At 47.5% G+C, this 20,528-nt stretch overlaps 1 protein-coding gene across 4 annotated transcripts; it reads left to right on the top strand.

Annotated features, from left to right (window-relative positions):
• Positions 1-3,526: 3,526 nt before the first annotated feature.
• On the top strand, positions 3,527-20,259 carry LAPTM5 (lysosomal protein transmembrane 5). 4 transcript variants are annotated; one of them, XM_056509386.1, is made up of 8 exons: positions 3,527-3,732; positions 8,010-8,103; positions 12,614-12,690; positions 13,668-13,799; positions 14,555-14,677; positions 15,319-15,414; positions 18,228-18,320; positions 19,670-20,259. In XM_056509386.1, the coding sequence occupies exons 1-8, from the start codon at positions 3,646-3,648 to the stop codon at positions 19,742-19,744; spliced, it is 777 nt and encodes a 258-aa protein (XP_056365361.1). In that variant the 5' UTR covers positions 3,527-3,645; the 3' UTR covers positions 19,745-20,259. The 4 variants fall into 4 exon arrangements, with proteins under 4 accessions (XP_056365361.1, XP_056365358.1, XP_056365359.1 ...); XM_056509383.1 differs by lacking the exon at positions 19,670-20,259 and adding an exon at positions 18,423-18,698 and having other exon boundaries at positions 14,552-14,677; positions 18,228-18,371; XM_056509384.1 differs by lacking the exon at positions 19,670-20,259 and adding an exon at positions 18,423-18,693 and having other exon boundaries at positions 3,547-3,732; positions 18,228-18,371.
• The last annotated feature ends 269 nt before the right edge of the window (positions 20,260-20,528 follow it).

Genomic DNA, 20,528 nt, shown 5'->3' with positions numbered 1-20,528 from the left:
GTATCTTTAGATAATAGAATAAATATATCTATCAAAATGCATACAATAAATATTATATCATACATATTCTATCATTATAGTATAGTATTGTATAGTATAGTATAGTATAGTATAGTATAGTATAGTATAGTATAGTATAGTATAGTATATTTAATATTGGCATGTTTATATTTATTTCTACTTAGGTAATATAATATCATATGTATTGTATATATTATATTATTATATTATTATATTATTATATTATTATATTATATTATATTATATTATTTTTATTTTTACTTTTATTATCTTTTTAATTTTATCCATATTTCTATTTCTATTTCTTTAGAAAATATTATATAATATATATTCTAATATTATATGATATATTATATTATATGATATATGATATTATATTATTTTTATTCTTATTTATTTCATTTATATTTATTATTGGCATGTTTATATGTATTTCTATTTAGATAATATTGTATCATATGTATTATATCTACTATATTATTATATTTATTTTAGCTTATGTATATGCATATCCATATGAATATGTATATGTATAAAAATACTATATAATACATATTACATCTATTTTATCTTTATATTATATATATTTTAAATAATATTTATTTTATTTTTATTTATTATTGGCATGTTTCTATTTATTTGCCGTATTGAATTTATTCCCATGGCTACCCCACCCTGCAACTCACACAGGGCTGGGAATTCTTCTGCTCTGGGGACAAGAGACAGGGACTGGCCCAGCTTGTCCTGTGGGGAGATGCTCTGAGGCCTCTCCAAGAGAAATTATGGCTGGAATTGCTGCCAGGAAGGAGCCACAGACAAAACACCACAGAACACCCAAAATCCACATCCAGAATTCCATGAAAAGCCAAGGCTGTGTCCCCATGAGTAGAGAGACCTCCAAAAACTTGGCGACTCTAAAGGGGACACTGGGGTGTCACTGCCAGGTCCTCAGCGGCCTCCAGGCCTCCAACCCAGCCCAGCCTGGGCCACATTCTGTGTTTGTTCCCCCCCCAGAGCTCAGTTTGGGTCTGGATCATTGTCCTAGGTTACAACGTAAAGATGTGCCCAAAAGTCTGTATTCTATCACCATCTGCTGAAACCAGCTGGGGCAGTGATCCTTATCTCTGTGGGAGATATCCTCTGCTAATGGGCCATCTTTAAACCAGCTGGGCAATCATCTTTATCTTTCCCACAGCCCATCCTCCCTCCAGGAGATATCTCCTGTTAATGGCCATTGAGTCCCAGTGCATGACTGATAAAATTACATCATCCCACTGGGGGAGGAGCCAAACATTTCCTACTCAGATAAAAACTGAGATCTGGAACACCAGAGCAGCCCTTACCCACTGGTTTCCAGAGGACAAGAGCTACCAGGATCACTGCCAGGATTTCTGCAGGATCACTGCTTCAACAAGACCACTTCATCTGCACTGCTACCACCCCCCTAACCAGCGGGGTGTCAGGTTGTGTTCTGACTCTATCAGTGGTTTTTCTTTTGTACTATTGCATGTATTTTATTTTTTCTCTTTTTTCCTATTAAATTGTGTTTCTGACTTGGGGTCTCTCCCTGGTTTTGCTTTCAAAACCATCACAGTCACGTTCTGTGTTTGTTTCCCAGCCCAGAGCTCAGTTCACATCTGGAGCACTCGGGCACACAAGGAGAGCTCTGTGTGCCACGAGGGGACCAGGGCAGGGCACAGGGAGAAAGCATTTGCCATGCAGAGTCAGGGGCAGATCATAAACCAGCTCTTCAGATCTGAAGGAAATTCTTCATCCTCCTGCCCATCCTTTCACAAACCGGCTTTGAGGGGAGGCAGCCCCTAAAGAAAACACATTTCATGTGGGGAAGGCAAAGCCAAGCCTGTTGTAAAGGAAAGATGCTCAAAATTATCTATTTTAAAATATAAACCTTATTTTTAGTTCTATTTATCATGGGGGGAGGCAGCCCCTAAAGTAAACACATTTCATGTGGGGAAGGCAAAGCCAAGCCTGTATTTGCATCTGGTTTGTAAGGGAAAGATGCTCAAAATGATCTATTTTTAAAAACAAACCTGATTTGTAAGCCTATTTCTCATGGGTGGACGTGGTGCCCTCAGTCCTCACCTGCAGCTTTGTGCTTTCCCTGCTGGTGAAGAGATTTCACTTTGCTGCTCTGCCAAGGATCCATCAGGGAATATTTGCAGCTGGATTGTGTTTATGGAGCATCCAGGTGGAATCTCTGCATTTAATTCCGTAAAAACAGCCAGGAAACCCCTCTGCTGGGGCACTGCAGGGATGCTGCACTGGGAACACTCCTGGAGGCATCAAACAGCAAATTCTGGGAGCATTTTTGGGGTGTGACACCCACAAGAGTTCATTTGAGTGTTTGCCCAATTCTTATTTTATTTCCCTGCATTTCCCTCCTGGAAAGATGTTCCCTGCTGGGACTATCCATCCTTTGTCAGAAAGCACAAAAATTGGACCAATCTGCTCCACAGGGGTCTAAGGAGGGAATTTCTGTCCCATGGGGTGGGGAAAGAAGAAAAGAGAGTTAAAAATGGGGCTTTTAATGAGAATGGTAAAAAATCTCTGTCAAAGAGCACATTTGGGTGAGTTCAAGCAGGGAGGACACCCGATGTCCTCCACAGTGACAAAGCCACCACACTCAAATGCCACTGGTTTCATTTTCCAGGAGATGAGGACACAAATCACATCCCCAGGAGCTGGGACCAGAGCTGCAGATCCCTCAGCCAACACTGATGCACAGGATTCTAGCTTTTATATTTTCCAGATATTTGTAATCCTGCAATTCTTTAGTGTATATTTCTAAACTCCATACCCAGTGTGAGCTGCTGCTCTCCCATTTTGGCCAGACACAACAATTCCTCTCCAGGTTTGAGAATCAAGGACACTTCACTGCCTCAGGCTCGGGGAAATGTAAATAAAAGTGAGCTGGGGGAGCAAACTTGGGGTAAATTACTTCATTACCTGAAGCTGTAATTGGAAAATTAACCCCAAATATGCAAATGGACCAAATATTTTAATAAAACCCGTGGCCCATTGTCCATGTTTTGGGTGCAGCCCCTAGGGGGTTTCATCTGCCCTAAATGTCCGTGAAGGCCCTTCAATAAATATAACACTTTTTATTCCCTTAATTTTGTCCGGCCTCTGTTTTTGGGATGCCCCAAAGAGCCACCAGCAGCCTATGCCCTCCTCCTCCTCACAGAGCCCAGGGCTGCAGCAGCAGCAGCTCCCAGGAGCACTTTGCTGGCAGGTCCAAAGGGAGGAACTTGGATGCTCTGCTGAAAAAACAGAAGGGTGAGTTTGAGGTGAAATTCCTGGGCCCTGCTTTTGTTCCCTGAGGATTTTTGTAGGGCAAAGCCACGTCCTGCTCCTGCTCTCCTGACACCCCGTGCTGGACACCTGAGCAGCGCTCGGGCTGTGCTTTCCCCGCTGGATGTGTTCTAAAAACCCCCCAGTTCTGCTTTCTTTGTGATTGAGAAACCCAAAGGCCTCATGTGACTCCGTAGATGACTTCACACATTCAGAGAGCAGGAAGGAAGCCGAGCTGCTCTCGCTTCGCTTTCTGTGGGGCGGCTGCAAATTTGGCCTCATTAACTCAGGACTGCTCAGAGGGACCCAAAAATGACACCCCAAACCCCCCCTGAGCCCCCCAAATGCTGCTGCTTCAGCATCAAGACAGCCACAGTGGCCCTGGGGATCTTCCACATGGTGAGTCCTGGGCCTGGAAGGGGGACAGGAGCAGGGAGACAGGAAACCAGAGGTGGAACCTCTCCAAGAGACACTGCTGTGGCTCACAGGGTTCCCTGACCCTGGAATGTTCTCTGTCCCCAAGAGGAAAACCCAGTGAGTGAAGAGGGATGTACAAAAGGTGGTGTGGGACAGGGAGAAGCGGAATTCGCTCTACTGGGAGGAGTCTTGAACGATTTTTTTCGTGGCTTTGCCAATTTGAGCTCAGAGAAAGTCGCTCTGTTTCCCGTTTTTCTGCTCGGTGCAGGAGCTCGTACCTGAGTACATCCCGAGCCTGCTGGGTGGGGATGGGCAGCACTGGCACTGGGATGTAGGACTGGGGCACTGGAGGAGCAGAGGGTGAAGGGCAGAGCTGCCTCCTCTGTTTCTCTTTTGGTTTCCATTGGCATCATGGCCATGTCCAGCTCCCAGGCAGCCAGAGAAGCTGTTTGGGGCAGGGATGGCAGAGCAGGAGAGCCTGGAGGTGCCTCTCTCCCACGCTCCTGGCTGCACTGAGGAGCTTTAGGTGCTTTTAGCCGTCCTGAGGATATGGTTTCTTGCATGGCTGGGTTATTAAAATAATCTCTGTGCTGCTCTGGTGTGCAGAGTCAGGGTTTAGGGTGATAACGGGGCTCTAACAGGTTCCTTGGACAGCAGAGGAGGAGCTGGGGACCTGCAGCCTGCAGAAGTCCCATGGGAATGGCAGCTGTGGCACAGGAAGGACATTCCAAGGTCCCCTCTCTTCCCTGGCGCAGTAGGAGCTGCACCATCCCTTTTGCCCTTGGAAAACAAGGTAGTTTTTGGATAGGTCTTGTCTTACTTCTTTAAGGGATATCACACAATACCAACCATTTCCCCCCTGCCTCTTCTCTCCCTTTTGATGGTGCTGGGCAGGGGGAAGGAAAGGGAGAAGGGGATTTACACCATGGCTGATTTGCTCCATCAGTTCTGGGGGTTTGGATCAGATAAATTCCTGCTGTAGGTGCCAGGGATGAATCCCAGCCGTGCTGGGGGAGAGCAGTGCCATCCCAGGCTCTGTGGCAAGGTCTTCTCCTCCCATAAATCAGCTCTGCCTCACTGCTGATCTCTTCAAAGACAGCTGGAATAAATCCTGGGCATTCTGGAACAGACGGGGAAGGAGAAGGAGGGGAATGAGGAGAGGATGGGGGGTGATCAGCACAGCTCCACTGGGTGTGACCTGCAGGTGGCTTTCAGAGACAGCACTGGGGAGTTTGTCCTGCTTATCAGCTCCTCCAGCCATGAACAGGCCCCGAGGTGTTTGACAGACAGATTCAAGATCAGGGCTGGAGACTTATCTCTGTGCAGGCACAGAATTCCTTTCCTGCTGGTCCTTGACTGGAGCCAGAGGAGCCTTGGGAAGCAGTGTCTGCACCTTGTCTGGCCTCAGCTGCATTCCAGCTCCTCTCTTTGGCAGCTATATAGCTCACAGAGCAGAAATTCACCTCTGGAACCCTCCCAGGTCCTGTCCTCACCTCTGGACACGACTCAGGTGAGCCCAGAGTGGGATTCACTGAGCTCTCACCAGGCTGGGGCTGACCCAGGGGTCCCACAGAGCCTGAGCTGCTTCTCCTGGAACAGCACAGCCAAGGAGGTGGCAGGAGAAGATGAAATGTTGTGAAAGGAAACCAAATGGGAACTCAAAGTGCTCCTCACTTCATCTTCAGCTGCCACAAGTGGCGCCTGGAAATTCAAGAGAGAAGAGGAGAAGCTCTGACAGGGCAGTGTTTTTGTGGAGTTCTCTTTGTGCTGGGTGTCCCCTGCTTGTGTCAGAGCCCCCCAGAGCCCCCTGTCCCTGTCCCCAGTGCCCCCAGTGCCCCCAGTGCCCCCAGTGCCCCCATGGCTCCAGGCTCCCCTTGCAGAAACCCCTGCTGGCAAGCAGAAAAGGAGCAGCCTCACACCAGGGCCACAGGCATGAAGATATATCACCTGGAGCTCAGTCAATCTGCAAATAATTCATAAAAAAAAATGGCACAACATGACCTCTAAGAGCAGTTTAACCCCGCTGCAGCTGCAGCAGGGTTATCCCCAGGGAATGGAGGCTCTGTGTGTCAGATTCTGCCTTCAAGACAATTTATCTGCTTGATTTAGTGACTGGATTTATCTCAGTCCTACATTATTTCAGCCTATCATGGAATCACAATGTCCTGAGCTGGAAGGGACCCCCAAGGATCCTCAAGTCCCACCCCAGTCCCTGCCCAGAGCCCCAGCAATCCCCCTGCCCATCCCTGGAGCTCTGGCAGTGCCCATTCCCTGGGGAGCCTGGGCAGTGCCAGCACCTCTGGGGAGGGAAGAACCTTTTCCTGAGCTCCAGCCTGAGCTGCCCTGGCCCAGCTCCAGCTCAAATTTCTTCCACAAGAAACATGAAGTTCCTTTCACAGACAGGCAGCAACAAGATGAGGGGACTGCTCCAAAAGTTCCAGCTGTAGGAGTTAAGGGAGGAAGGGCTGGAGAGGGGCTGGGAATTGAGTACCTGGAAGTGAAATCCTCTATTTTAAACCTGCCTTTCTCCTGCTGTGGCATTGCAAAGGCAAAGGGAACTGGGTATTTTTCTGCCTCTAACGAGAAGTTTTTGGTTTCTGCCGGAGCTGAGGGATGGATCTGCAGTGGGAGCAGCTGAGCAAGGAGTGCAGGGCAGGCAACACATCCATCCTCCTCTGCCTTCTTCCCAAAAGGCCCCTCTGCAGAGGGTTCCTCCCCTTGGATGTGCATCCCCTGCAGGAACAAGGAAGGCTCCACATCCCAAAGTGGCTGTGCCAAAGGCAGAGGTGCAGAGGTGTGCTGCTGCCTCTCCCTGCCAAGGGAAAGGCCTGGGGGGCTCTGCCTGCTCACAGCTCAGTGCTTCTTTCTTTCTACACAAAATAGAAAATTTAAAAGCAACGTTTGCTTTAGAAGTCCCCCGAATCTCTCAGTCTGGGCTGGGGTTTCCTGCCATGTTCTTATCTTGAGTGACTGCACTTGGTCTGGGTTGTGTGGCTCATTTCCACACCAGCAAGGAAACCAGGGCCTCGTTTTTCTCTGACAGACATCAGAGAGGGTTCCTCATGCTGAACTTCAGCCTCTGGATCTGCAGGATGGGATGGGGGAATTTGGGGTTTGCTGTCCTGCTCTCACCCACTCCTTTTTGAGAACAAAACTGATACATAGGGCCCAGCTCATCCATTTTGCTCAGGCCTCCTTTTAACTGAAACCTGAAAAAGCAATTTCTGCCCATATTTCCCATGCTGGCAATTGAGGGTTTGGAACAACAGCAGGAAAAAAGGAAGCAAAATCTGTTTGGGAGCTTGAACACGAAACCTCTCAGCCACCTTGCAGTCAGGTGTGATCTCCATGTGTCTTCATTAAGCAATCCCTCCCCTCCCAAGGGGCACCAGCAGAGGTAAAGACACTTTGGATCAATGCAATTTCATCCTTGACAGGCTTCAGAGCTGCCCTGGGAGCTGAAATGCTGTTCCATTAAGCTGAACTCATGTTAACTTTGTCGTGTCCTCGTGTAATGAGATCTGGATATTCCTCCTTTTCCTGCCAGCTCACAAGCAAATTGCAGAGTTCATTCACTTCATGGAAAAAAAGGGAAGACAGCAGAGTGACTCTTGAACAAGCTATCAGACAGGCCCAGGGAAAGCCTGACACATCCTTCCTCCTCATTCAGACTCTGGAGAGAATTTTAAATTCAGAGGACATGGTGGGACAGGGGCTCCCAGCCAGTGTGGCTTGGTGGGTGCTGCTCTGGGAGTGCCACAGCTCTTCTGGAAGCTGCAGCTGGGGGCTCAGAAAGTTGATGAATTTGGTTTCAAATTATTTCTAGGTCTTCTGCAGACAACACAGAGGGTGGGGCTGTGCTCAGCTCCTGTCACCTCCCAGCCTCGCTTCTCCCTTTCTGGGGCAAGGCTGAGCCTTCCCTCCCACAGCTCCTTTGCAAGGGCAGCTCGGCACCGCTGGCTGGGCATCCCCACTGCCCAAACCCTGTCTGGATCCCTCTGAAAATACAGAACCATCCTCTGCCCAGCCCCAGCCCGTGCAGCAGCTGGGTCTGTGCTGCTCCCAGCACCCCCGGTTTGCAAACACCAGCCCAGACCACAGCGGAGCCGCTTCCTCCTCCCCACGGGGCTGCTCGGGGCCCTGGTTCATCTGAAAGGTTGCTGCAGCTCTGGTGCAAAAGCTGTTTCAGCTCAGCCCGAGTTCACTGCTGGGAATTTGGCCCAAGGCCCCTGAGTTGTGTTTTTTGCTTTGTTCTCCAGGTGATGAGCATCCTGCTGCTGATCGAGTATTCCCTGGAGGTGGCCAACGGGAAGGGCTTCTGCAAAGACCTGGACAAGGATTACTACAGAATTGGTGGGTGCTGGGAATGCTGGGAAGCAGCTGTGGGGCAGGGAGGGATCCCTCAGTCCTGCACTGCTCCCTCTGCCTTTTCCATCAAAGAATTTGGAATTCTGTGTGGATGCAGAATCAGGAAGCTCAGGAAGGAATTTAGGTTCTGTTCGGGATTTGCTTTAGGCCAAGGCTGTGTTGGAGATCAATGTGGAACCCAGAGAAATTTTTGTTTCAGGGGATCAGCCCAAATTCTGCAGCACCTGCAGAGTCCTTCAGCTCCCTCTGCAATCTCCTGTGGATTCCCCTGGCAATCCTGCTTTTCCTGCTTGTCCCTTTTCCCCAGCTGTGGATCATTCCAGCCTCACACACACTCCTGACTTCCTTCATGTTCTGGGCATTTCCAGGGAAACACCGAAGTGTCCGAGAACTCCTAAATGGACAGAGGGGACAAATTCCACCCCACACTGATCCCATGGATGTTTGGGACACTCCACCAACACAGCAACACCCCAGCATGCCATGGAACCATTCCCTTGAAACCATTCCCATAGAGCCATTCCTGTGGAACCATTCCAAATTAACCATTTCCATGGAACCATTTCCATGGAGCCATTCCTGTAGAACCATTCCCATGGAGCCATTCCAAATGAACCATTCCCATGGAGCCACTTCCATGGAGCAATTCCCACAGAGCCATTCCTGTGGAACCATTCCAAATTAACCATTCCCATAGAACCATTCCCACAGAACCATTTCCATGGAGCCATTCCCATAGAACCATTTCCATGGAGCCATTCCTATGGAACCATTCCCACGGAGCCATTCCCATGGAGCCATTCCCACAGAACCATTCCTATAGAACCATTCCAAATTAACATTCCCATAGAACCATTCCCACAGAACCATTCCCATGGAACCATTCCAAATTAACCATTCCCATAGAACCATTCCCACAGAACCATTCCCATGGAACCATTCCAAATTAACCATTCCCATAGAACCATTCCCACAGAACCATTCCCATGGAGCCATTCCCATGGATCTCCTGTCTCTCAACTGCACAGAGCCACCCCACTCCTCTCCCCTTGTGACCCCATTTTCCCAGTCTCTGGTGTATTTTTCCAGGACACTGGTGACACAAGAAGCAGCCAAGCTGTCCCACAGCTCAGAATTCCCAAAGGATTGAATTCCTCCGGAAAGATCCAGCTCTGATCCTTGCAGAGACCTGGAGCTGTCTCGTGAGGTGCCATCTAAAAAAAACAAAACAATTCCCCAAACATTGCCCAACCAGGATGTTCTGCAGGAGCTGTTTGGAAACAAGTGCAGGGGGGTTTTCCTTTCTTGAGTCATTTTCCGAGTAAAACCACAAGCTGAGATAAACCTGGGAGCAAAAGAAGGAACCCAGGCCCCCTCCCTGCCCTGTCTATGCCCACAGAGAGGAAAACACAACCCCTAGCAGCCAGGAATTGCTGTTCCCTGCTTTTCCAGAGAGGCTTTTCCTGGGCTGAAAATTCCCTGTACATGGAAGAAAAGGAGGCTGAGTATGGATTCCTGCACATTTCAAACTCTCCTTTCCCCAAGACAGGAGTCAGGAGTAGGGAAAAGCACCAAACCAGGAATAGGCACTGCCTGGTGAAGTTAGAAAAGCTGGCTTCAAGTTTTTCCAAGGAAGGAGGCACTACTGGGATCCCCCAGGTTTGACATCAGCACTCGAAGGTTTGGTTCATCCAACAGAATCACGGAATGTCTGGGTTGGAAGGGAGTTTAATCACCCAGCTCCAAGGGAAAGGGCATCAGCAGTGAGCATAAAATGGGAATTTGTCTGAGTCCTGCTGATAGGAACCCGAGCAAGGGGCACTGCAATGGTTCCTGTGTTTCCCATGGAGCAATATTCCCAAATATTTCCCTGGGAGGGTTGGAGACTGCTCTGTTCAGCCCAGCCCCCAGCACAGGGTGCAAACCCCTTCCTGCAGAGCTTTCCCAGGAAATAACCCAGCAGGGAGTAGCCAAGCAGGGAATAATCCAGCAGGCTTCAGAGCCAGGGCTGGGATCAAGGAAACTGGCAACATCCATCCATCCATCCATCCATCCATCCATCCATCCATCCATCCATCCATCATCCATCCATCATCCATCCATCATCCATCCATCCATCCATCCATCCATCATCCATCCATCCATCCATCCATCATCCATCCATCCATCCATCCATCCATCCATCCATCTATCATCCATCCATCATCCATCCATCCATCCATCCATCCATCCATCCATCCATCCATCCAAAACATGTTCACACTTTCAATTTTTGATGGGAATTGAAGAACTTGATGCAACTGTGACCTCAAGGGTTTCCTTCCTCTTTCAGTGTTCGGTTGTTTTCTTGTTTTGTGGTTTGTTTTTTGTGTTTGGGTTGTTTTTTTTTTTGGTCTGGGTTGGTTTTTCTGTTTTGTTTGTTTTTTGGTTTTTTTTTTGTTTGTTTGTTTGTTTTTTTGTGGATTCTGCTTTTTTTGTTTGTTTGTTTGTTTGTTTGTCGATTTGGAAGTTTTGTTTGTTCATTTGGGTTGTTTGGTTTTGTTTGGTTGCTTTTTGTTTGTTTATTTGGGATTTGTTGGGTTTTTGAGTTGAGTTTTTCAGTTCTGGTTTTTGGGTTAGTTTGTTGGTTTAGGGCTTTGGGACTTTTGTTTGTTTAAGATATTTGTTTAGCTTTTTTTGGTTGTTTTTTGTTTGTTGGTTTGGAGTTTTGTTTGTTTGGGGTCTTGTTTGTTTGTTTTGGCTGTTTGTTTGTGTTTGGTTGCTTTTGTTTGCTTGGGGTTTTTGTTTCTTTTTTCGGGATTTTGTTCATTGGGGTTTTTGTTTGGGATTTTTGGTTCTGTTATTCAGGTTTTTTGTTTGTTGGTTTGGGGCTTTGGAATTTCTGTTTGTTTAGGATTTTTTTCTTTTGTTTTTTGTTTTTTTTTTTTTTTTTTGCTAGTCAGTTTGGAGTCCTGTTTGGGTTTTTTTATTTGGGTTTTTGTTTGAGTTTTGAATGTTTGGGGTTTTGTTTGTTTGGCTTTTTATTTATTTGTGGTTTTTTATTTCGTTTGTTTGGGGAGGTTGGGGCTTGTTTGGGGTTTTTTTGTGTGTGTTTTTTGTTTTTTGTCCATGGCACCATCCCATCCCTGCCACCAGCAGGGAGGCTGACTGTTTCCTGGGAACAAACAGGAGGCAGCCAGCTCGAGGGAAGTTGTTTTCCCTTGGTTTTCCTTTCCTTTCCTTTCCTTTCCATCCCTTTGTGTTTGTGGGGCTGTGGGGTTTTTGTTCCTTCGTTGTTTTGTTTGCAGGGTTTTGATCCAGGTTCTGCTTGGAAAATCCAGCTGGGCAATTAGCTGGCAATGGCCACTTCCCAATTAATTAGGGATCCTGCCAGAGAGCTGGAGCAGGAGCCCATGGAAAGAGAGAGGCAGGGAAACGCGGCTGTGCTTTATCCCAGAAAATCCCGGGATAAGGAAAGAAATCCTCTCTGGGCAAACTCCTGAGTGCTGGTGCTGGACAAAACCCAGGGGAAGAGGCTTTGGGAATTTGGGCTTTAATGGGATTGGCTCCTTTAGGGAAAAAGCTTTTGGAGTTTGGCTTTTAATGGAATTGGGATTGGTTCCTTTAGGGAAAAGGTTTTGGCTGCTTTAAAAAAAAATGTCAAAAAACTTTGGCTTTTTTTCTAACAGAATGAAACCCTTTCTTGAAGCATTTAGAAATTTAAGAACCTAACTGGCCAGTGCTGTTTTAAACTCAGGTGAAACAGGGGAAAGGAGTTGGAGGAGGCTCTGGCAAAGGTTGTGCAGAGGCAGATTTAAAAAAAAAAAAAAAAAAAAAAAAAAAAAAAAAAGCAGCAGAGTTTTGCCTCTGGAGAGGTGAATCAGCAGCAGGGCTGTCTGTGCTTCCAGGAGGGAAAATTGCTTCCAGGCAAAGGTTGAGCAGGAGCTCCATGGATATAAAACATCACCCCCTGCACCCAAAGCAGCTGCCAAAAATCACCCTGAAGCCCCTCATGCTGTATTTTGGAGGTGTCCCTTGCATCCCACAGCTGCAGAGTTGAGGGGAGAGATCCCCCTGACCCTCCCTGGTCTCACCACTGGTGGGGGGTTAAAATTCCTGCTCCTCTCTGGGGAATTCTGAAGATTCTTCAGCATTTCACTGCTGGTTCCTTTATCTGCCTTTCAGTCTCTAAATAAAAATAATTTTCAGCTCAGAGCTGTGATCTAAAAGCCCTGTGGGTTTTTTTAATACTTCTTTTTGTAGCCTGGGATATTCAACATTTCAGGCCTTGGTTCCCTTGAGCTCACAACCTGCATGGCCTGGGGGATATAGGGACTTCAAAGAGATGAAAAATGGGTGTAAAAATGGAAAAGAGGGTTAATTCCAGCTGTACGGCAGTAATTCCTCCACAGACACAATTCTTGGTGCCAGGCTGAGCTCTCCCTTAGGGGTGTGATGGAGCTGGGACATCTTTTGGTGATGTGGTGATTCCTTTTATCATTTTTATCCCTTTCAGCTGATATCACCACCAGTTTCCTGCTGATCCTCGTGTTGTTTATCATCAGCTTCCACCTCGTGTTTGGGGTCATCAAGGTACGTTCCCCACAAATGACATTCAGGGTTTGGATGGTGCTCACTGGAATTATGGTCAAAACCAGCAGGAAATCCCCCAGAATCACAGAATCACTGAGGGAGAAAGGCAGACAAAAATCCAAGAATCACAGAATCACATAGGAAAAAAGAAAGATAAAATCCCAGAATCACACGGGTTAAAAGGCAGATAAATATCCCAGAATCCCAAAATCACACAGGGGAAAAAAAGCAGATAAAAATCCCTGAATCACAAAACTACACAGGAAAAAAGGCAGATAACATCCCAAAATCACACAGGGAAAAAAGGCAGATAAAAATCCCAGAATCTCACAGGGAAAAAGGCAGATTACAACGTCTCCTCCTTTCAGAGGAGGACAGGGACTGGTTTGAAACCTCAGGTTCTCGTGAAAAGCTTCAAACACCCAGATTTACCAAACCTGGGCAACATTTCCATCCAGGCTATGTTTGATGTTAAATGAAGGAGATTTTATGGTTTAGAGAGGTTTTCTTGCCTCGTTCCCCTGCTCTGCTGCAGGTCAGGTCCTGTCAGAGAACTTTCACTGCCCTGTTGTACCAGGACAACATTTCCCAGTTCAGGAGGAGGAATAGCCGGCCTTGGGGTGGGAAGCCCAGGAATGTGAGGGTGCCAGAGTTCTGAGTATTAAACCAAATAATAAATCAAATTAAACCATCCCAATAACCCAGTTCTCCCTCTGCAGAAGCGAATTGTAGGGACAGTTGGATGACAGCTCTGCTGGGAAGTGCCAATATCATAGGGTGAGAATACACAGGAACTTTCCAAAGGGGTGAAAAATATCAGCACTGATGCCCTGTTTTCTCTGGATCAGTAATCACTGAAATCAGAAATTCCAGGGAAGTGTTAATTCTTGGAGCACCATCTAAGCCCTTCCAGGTGCTGCCAGCTGGTCTCATTTCCCACTTGCAATGGAAATAACGGCGCTGCTTTTCCTCCTCAGATGAGAGAGCGGTTCCTGATCCCCTTCCTGGCTCTGCAAGTCATTGATTTCCTCCTCAGCCTCCTGACCATGTTCAGCTCCTACATCCAGGTGCCAGTGATCATCTCGGTGTCCTCCTCCCTGGGCCACACGGTGGGTGACAGTCCCTCCTCTGCCTGGGGGCTCCTGGTGGGTGACAGCTCCTCCTCCTTCTCCCGGGGGCTCCCTGGGGAATGCATGGAATGGAAGATCCTTAAGTGGGGTGGTCCTTGATGGAAGCATTCAGGCTGGAATGAAGGATCTTCACCCTGGGCTGTGGTTTGTCATGGAGTCATTTAGGATGGAGTAAAGGATTGTTACCTTGGGCTGCAATTCTTCATGGAATCCTTTAGGATGGAAAAGACCTTTAGGGTCCTGGAAAGATGTAATCAAGGATTGTTTTCTTGGGCTGTGGTTTGTCATGGAATCCTTTATTTGGAAAAGACTTTTAGGATCCTGAATCCAGATGTGAGGTGGTTTTATCTGGCTAGACAGTATCCAATCCTTGGAGGCTGAAGGAAGCCAGTGGCAGCTGGGGTATCTATTTTCCCGTCTGGGAATGTTGATTTTCTCCTGGCTCTGAGGGAGGTGGCTCTGGGTGTGCCAGGGGGGTTTGACTGAGGGGTTTGCTGGAGATAAATTGGGATTGCCACTGTTCCAGCCAGAGGCTTCTGTGGGCTGGGATGAGCAAACCACAGGCAGTTTGCTCACTCTCTGGGCCAGCAGAAGGGAAAGTCTGGGTTGAATTTAAGGGAATTTAGTGGCTTAGACTCGGTGTGAACCAACCACAGGCTCTGTGTGAAGTGTGAACCATCTGCAGAAGTGATTCCTGTGATTGTGACCCCTTGTGATCCTGTCCCCTCAAGCAGGGCCACTCCAGGACTCCCCTGCTGGCGCTGCAGCTGCTGGATTTCTGCCTGAGCATCCTCACCCTGTGCAGCTCCTACATGGAGGTGCCCACCTACCTCAGCCTCAAGCCTCTGGACAGTGGGGTAGGTCTGGGCCCAGCTCTGCTCGTTTTCCACACTGGGAGCTCCTGTAAATTCCCATTCCATGGCTCTGCAGCTCCTCTGACCTCTCTGGAACATCCGGAGCTGCTCAGGCTGACAGCAAGGAGGGTTTTCCGTGTTCTCCCCAGCGCTGTTCCTGACTGACAGCTCCCGTGTTCCTTAAAAATACACCTTGTTTCTCCTTGTAGCAACCTGATGGAGGCAAATTAGAGCAAAGTGATTCAGGCAGAGCTGCCTGCATGGAAAATGCCTCAAATTTCATCTTTATTAAACAGTCATGTTTAATAAGTCCCACCCCAGTGTTTTTATGAATAGATGGAATTATCTCGTTCCCAGGGAAGGACGGAGACACCGATTTAAGGCCCTGGGATCATGGTTTCAAGTTTCTACCTCCAGAGAAAAGAGCAGGAAAATCCCAGTGAAAATTAAAATTGTAAAAGTTCTCATTCAAACAGGGCTTTGCCCAAGGAGTGGAAACAGCAGGAGGAAAACAATATCTCTGTGATCCTGCTGCCAGGGAAAATCCTTCACTCCTTCTTCTGCCTGAGCCCTGAGCCCTCTCTGTGGGTGCCCCTGGCAGAGGGAAGGAGTTTTTGGGGTGACACCTTCTCCCTTTTCCCCAGGGCTCTTTGCCAGCCCTGCAGAAGCTGCCAGCAGAGGAGTACACCAGAGTGATGATCACCTTCACCATGGCCTTCGTGGCCGTGCTCTTCCTCAAGGTAAAAGTTTCTGAACGGGTTCCCCCTGGAAAATTCACCTTTATTCTCTCCCAAATCTGCCTTGTCGGGCTCTCCTCGGGCACAGGGGGAGCTGTACCTCTGTCTCCTTTATCTGAATCGCTGCCTTTACTCTGCTGTGAGACTTACCAAGCAAAATCCTTCTTCTATCCCCAAATCATCACTGCCCATTCCCTTCTAGAAGAAGAAGGTTGAAAACAAGCACAGCAAAGTCCTCTGCTGTAATGTGCCCAGATAAATGAGATTATAGAGATTATATGAGATTATTTATCCAAATATCTCCTTTTGTACTTCTGTGTGACGGAGTTACGAAGCAAAATCCCTCTTCAATCCCCAAATCATCACTGCCCATTCCTCTCCAGGAGCAAAAGGTCGAAAACAAGCACAGCAAAGTCCTCTGCTGTAATGTGCCCAAATAAATGAGATTATTGAGCAGCAGGTGAGATCTTCCATTGGGTGAGTGGCTCACTCTGATGGGAGCAGCGTTCTCCACCCTGATACTCCTAAAGTTCATTAAAACCAGGAGCTAAACCCTGCTGGGGCCTCAGGAAGCTCCACTGGAGAGGGGTTTTACTCTTTTATTGCTTCAGTGGCTCAGAGAGCTGATTTTTCACCTTCAGCCCCATGAAGAAAACCAGATTGTTCCAGGTACTTGGGCAGGAGGTGCTGCTTGTGAGTTGGAAACCATTTTATATTCTGAGCCTTGCAGGTGGGCCAGATAAGGCAGTGAGGAGGGGAGAGTTTTGTATGGATGCACTGCAGGCATGGCTCTAAAATCTCTTTTAATATTTGCATGGCGTGTGCAGCAGGAGGGAGATAACCCTGAGCCCCAGCTGGCAGGAATCTCCCTGACCTGGCAAATGGATTAATTGGAATTTTCCACAGCTTTACCCACAAAACGCTGGATTTGCAATGGGTTTTTGTGCTGGGGTGGGATAATAAAACCTCCAGGACTCCTGGTCTACTGAACTCCCCAAAAAGCCATCAGGACCCCCATCCTTTAATCCCAGTGCCAATCCGTCTCCTCTTCCATGGGTAAAATCCCATGGAATTCTCTCCCTGCAGCCTCCCAGCTCAGAGCAGCACAGGGCTGAGTCTGCATTACCTGTGGTGGCAGAATCACTTCAAAATTCCATGGAAAAAATATCCCAGGGGCAGGGTGAGGCTGGGGCTGTGGGGCTGCAGTGGTGACAGGATCAGCTGTTCCAAATTCATTGGAAAAAGTTTTCCAAGGGCAGGGTGATGCTGCCATGGCACATTGAAGGAAATTCCTGTGCTGGTCCCTGCACCCACGAGAGATCTCAAATCCATGGAGTGTTTGGGTCCTGCCATGGCAAGAGCAGCTTCCCCTGCCCCAGGGGGCTCCAGTCTGTCCTTGGACATTTCCTGGGATGGGAAGTGGGAAAATATTCCATCTTTATGTCACTTTGGAATCATAAAATCCTCCAGCACCAAAGGGACAAGAAAGCAGAAATTAAAGGGAATAAAACATTCCTTGTGGTTTTGATTTATTTCAAAACCGAAACTGGGGAATGCATTCCTTTGTTGTGTGAATTTATTTCAAAATCAAAATCAGGGAATGCAGTCCTTTGTTGTATGATTATTTCAAAACCAAAATCAAGGAAGAAGTGCATTCCTTTGCTGTGTGATTTTTATTTATTTTTTAGATTTACTGGGGTTTTTCCATGGATGAGTGGAGGTTTTTACCCAGTGGCTATGACAGCTCCAGCTTTGCTCTCTGGATGAAGAGGCTTTGGAAGCAGGAAGGGTTTTGCAATATTCCCAAAAGATGCTCAAAGTTTGGATTTGCCTCCAATCTCTGGAATGTTGAAATTGATTTTTTTCAGCTCAGATATTTCATATTTTTTTCTCTTTGTTTTGGCTTCGTGTCAACACAAACAGCCCCCATTGTCCTGGGAATGTTCAGCTGCACAGCCCAGCTTTGGGATCTGTGGCTCTCTGTGTTCCCCAAAAATCCCAACTGCTCCTGGGCACATTCCCAGCCAACACAAACACCAGGCACACGACTCTGCCGTGCTGCTTTGAGCAGGGAAAATATTGATTTAACATGGCCAGTCCCACAGACCCTGCTTATGTCCCTGGGCCACAACCCCTCAATCAACCCATTTTCCTCAGAAAAGCTCCATTTATTGCCTGGATAAATCCATGGGGTGCCAGGAGGTCCTGTCAGGGAGGTGCAAAAATGGGGTTTTGCTGAAGGAAGGGATTTTTGGGGCAGTGCTTGGATCTCTGTGCTGCCTCTGGTGCTTTCCTGAGGCATCCAGACTTTGTAACCTGCTCTGAAAAATCAAAGCCACAATTTCCTTTCCTGCCTAGGGATATTCTGATCTCAGAAGTGTCCAGTGTTGTGTTTAATGGATTTTATGCTTAATCACTTTATTTTTACTGGATTATTGATCCCAGTCCCACCTCAGTGATGTGAATTCATGGAATCCAGACTTTGTAACCTGGTCTGAAAAATGACATCAGAGCTACAATTTCCTTTCCTACTCAGGATATTTTGATCTCAGTGTTGTGTTTAATGGATTTTATGTTTAATCACTTCGTATTTACTGGATTCCCACTCCCACCTCAGTTCTGAATTAGTGGAATCATCACATTCCTCGGGAAGGATGGAGACACAGATTTCAGGCCTTGGGATCATGGTCGCAAACTTCTCCCTCCAGAGAAAAGAGCAGGAAAATCCCAGGCTGGTGGCAAGAGAGGAAATGTCCTTTTTGCCCTGCAGTATCATGGGAAAATGCCCTTTTCCTTCCCTTTTCCCTCTTTTCCAGGCCTACATGTTCAAGTGTGTCCTGAGCTGCTTTAAGTACATCAGAGCCAGCAGCAGGCAGGATGTGAAAGTGGAGCCACAGGCAGTGGAAAAGGTGAGGGAAAGTGAATGTACTCCTAAAAGTGGGCCCAAAACAGCGGAAAAGGTGAGGAAAAATGAATGTACTCCTTAAAGTGGACCCAAAACAGTGGGAGAGGGGCATAAAAGTGAATTGATTCCTGAAGATGGACTCAAAAGCAGAGGGAAAGGTGAGAAAAAGTGAATTTATTCTGTGAACAAGAATCCTTCAGATTGATGATCTCTATCTCTGCTTTTTTGGGATGGGAGAGAATTTCCAGCCCTTCAGATCCCCAACAGCAAGTGCTAATAATCAGTTTTTAATTACAACACATCCATTTAATTTTACTTCTGCCAAAATCCTTAAAGTCAATGTGCAAGGAAGGTGAAACTCAGGATTGGCAGATAAATGGGAATGGATTCCCTGTGATCCCTGATCCAGGAATTTGGGGTTAATTCCAGCTGGACTTTGGTTTCCATAGCTAAAATTGTTTGAAATCAGCTTTCTGTCTGAGAGTTTTGGATTTTCAGTGTTGTAAAGATGGATGGGAAGGGAAGAGGGAGGGACATGGAATGGTGATGGGCATGGAATGGTGATGGGCATGGAATGGTGAGGGTATGGAATGGTGAGGGTATGGAGTGGTGAGGGAAGGGAATGCTGAGGGTTGGGAATGCTGAGGGTTGGGAATGCTGAGGGTTGTGTTTTATCTTGGCAAATCTGCTGAGCCCAATCTTGCCAGCAGTGATGCCCCAGCTAAATTCCTCAGCTTTCCTCAGGAATGAGGCTGGGATTCCACACGTTCAGGAGCCCTTGGCCAGTCACTGTCCAGGGAATGGGAGTGTCCAGGAATATCACAGGGAATGGGGGTGCCCAGGGATGTCACAGGGAATGGGAGTGTCCAGGAATGTCACAGGGAATGGGGGTGCCACTGGCACAGGGTGGATCCAACCCTGCTGCCCCCAGCTGTTGCCTTTGAGCTATGGGAGAGCAGCAAAAAGGATAATGCAACATAGTTCTGTGTGTAATGGAGAAGCAAAAGAGAGTTTTTATTTAAAGAAACACTGCACTTATATAGGGTAGTTCGTGCCATACAGAATAGAAAAGGCTCATTGGTCCAAGAAGGCAACACCTCTTTGAAATCATGCTTTCTGCAAAACAATACATCTGTCATGTATCCAGCAGGTGTTTAATCATTGTTATAATTTCTTGTCCTTGAGCAGCCTGAGAAACCCAAGGCTGCTTTCTTGGTTCCCAGTAGTATGTCCTATGACACCCAGCTCTGCTGGATTCCTGCCCTTGTGCCCCAGACCCCCGTGGTTCTTTGTCCCTGATGGAAGCAGGCAGGATGGAATCCCTGTGACTCCACAACCTTTGATCTCTTCCAGGCTGTGCTGCCATCCTATGAGGAAGCCCTGGAATTGCCTTCCAAGGATTCCCCCCCTCCCTACTTGAAGGTCTGAGCCCAGCCCAGGGGAGAGGTGGCTCTGGGTGCTGCCGGTGCCTCTCCCCTCATCCAGAGCAGTTCCCAGCTTCTCCCAGGGACCTGCTGGACTCTTCTCCTGCTCTGGCACTTTCCTGCCTCTGGTTCCCATCCCTGAATCTGGGATTTGGCTGCTGTGGGGTGCAGGGCTGGCCAGAGCCCTGCCAGCTTTGCTCTGTGCCACCAGCATGGTGTTTGTGCTCTGGCTCAGCACTGAGACCTTTAGGAAGTGGGGTTAAGGGATGAACAGGGAAGGAATTTTCTCTGGGATAACCCAGCCCTGCAGCTCCACCAGCCAGAATTCCTACAGCAAAGGGATCAGCCAACCAGGAATTGCAGCTCTCACCCTGACTGCTTGTGATGATTGACAGCAACCCAGAATATCAGCCCAGCATTGCTCTGCCATTTCATACCTGAGTGGGTGCATTTTCCTCTGCTTTTATGTGACTTGGAAGATGAGTTTCAATTAAAATAAAAATGTTAATGGCTTCCAAACTGTGAGTCTGGTTTCTGAGTGAATGAAGAAATTATTTGATTTCTAAAAAAAATTAGTGAGCAAAAAATGGTGCTTTGACTTTGGCCTGATCTTTTCTCATGCTTGTGCTGCTTGCAGAGGAAAAGCTGATATTTCCATTTCAATTTCCTCTCAAAATCTGCCTCTCTGCCTTATCAGCAGTGATAAGAATCTGTGGCCTGTTCACAGTGACTCTGCACAGCTCAGGCCCTGCAGATGTCACTGATGGTGTTGCTGATGTCCCTGGAAT

Source organism: Oenanthe melanoleuca, chromosome 23 (genome assembly GCF_029582105.1).
Source record: "Oenanthe melanoleuca isolate GR-GAL-2019-014 chromosome 23, OMel1.0, whole genome shotgun sequence".
In the NCBI taxonomy this organism is placed as follows: domain Eukaryota; kingdom Metazoa; phylum Chordata; class Aves; order Passeriformes; family Muscicapidae; genus Oenanthe; species Oenanthe melanoleuca.
Note: the sequence above shows the minus strand (reverse complement) of the source record. Positions and strands in the feature narration are given on the sequence as shown.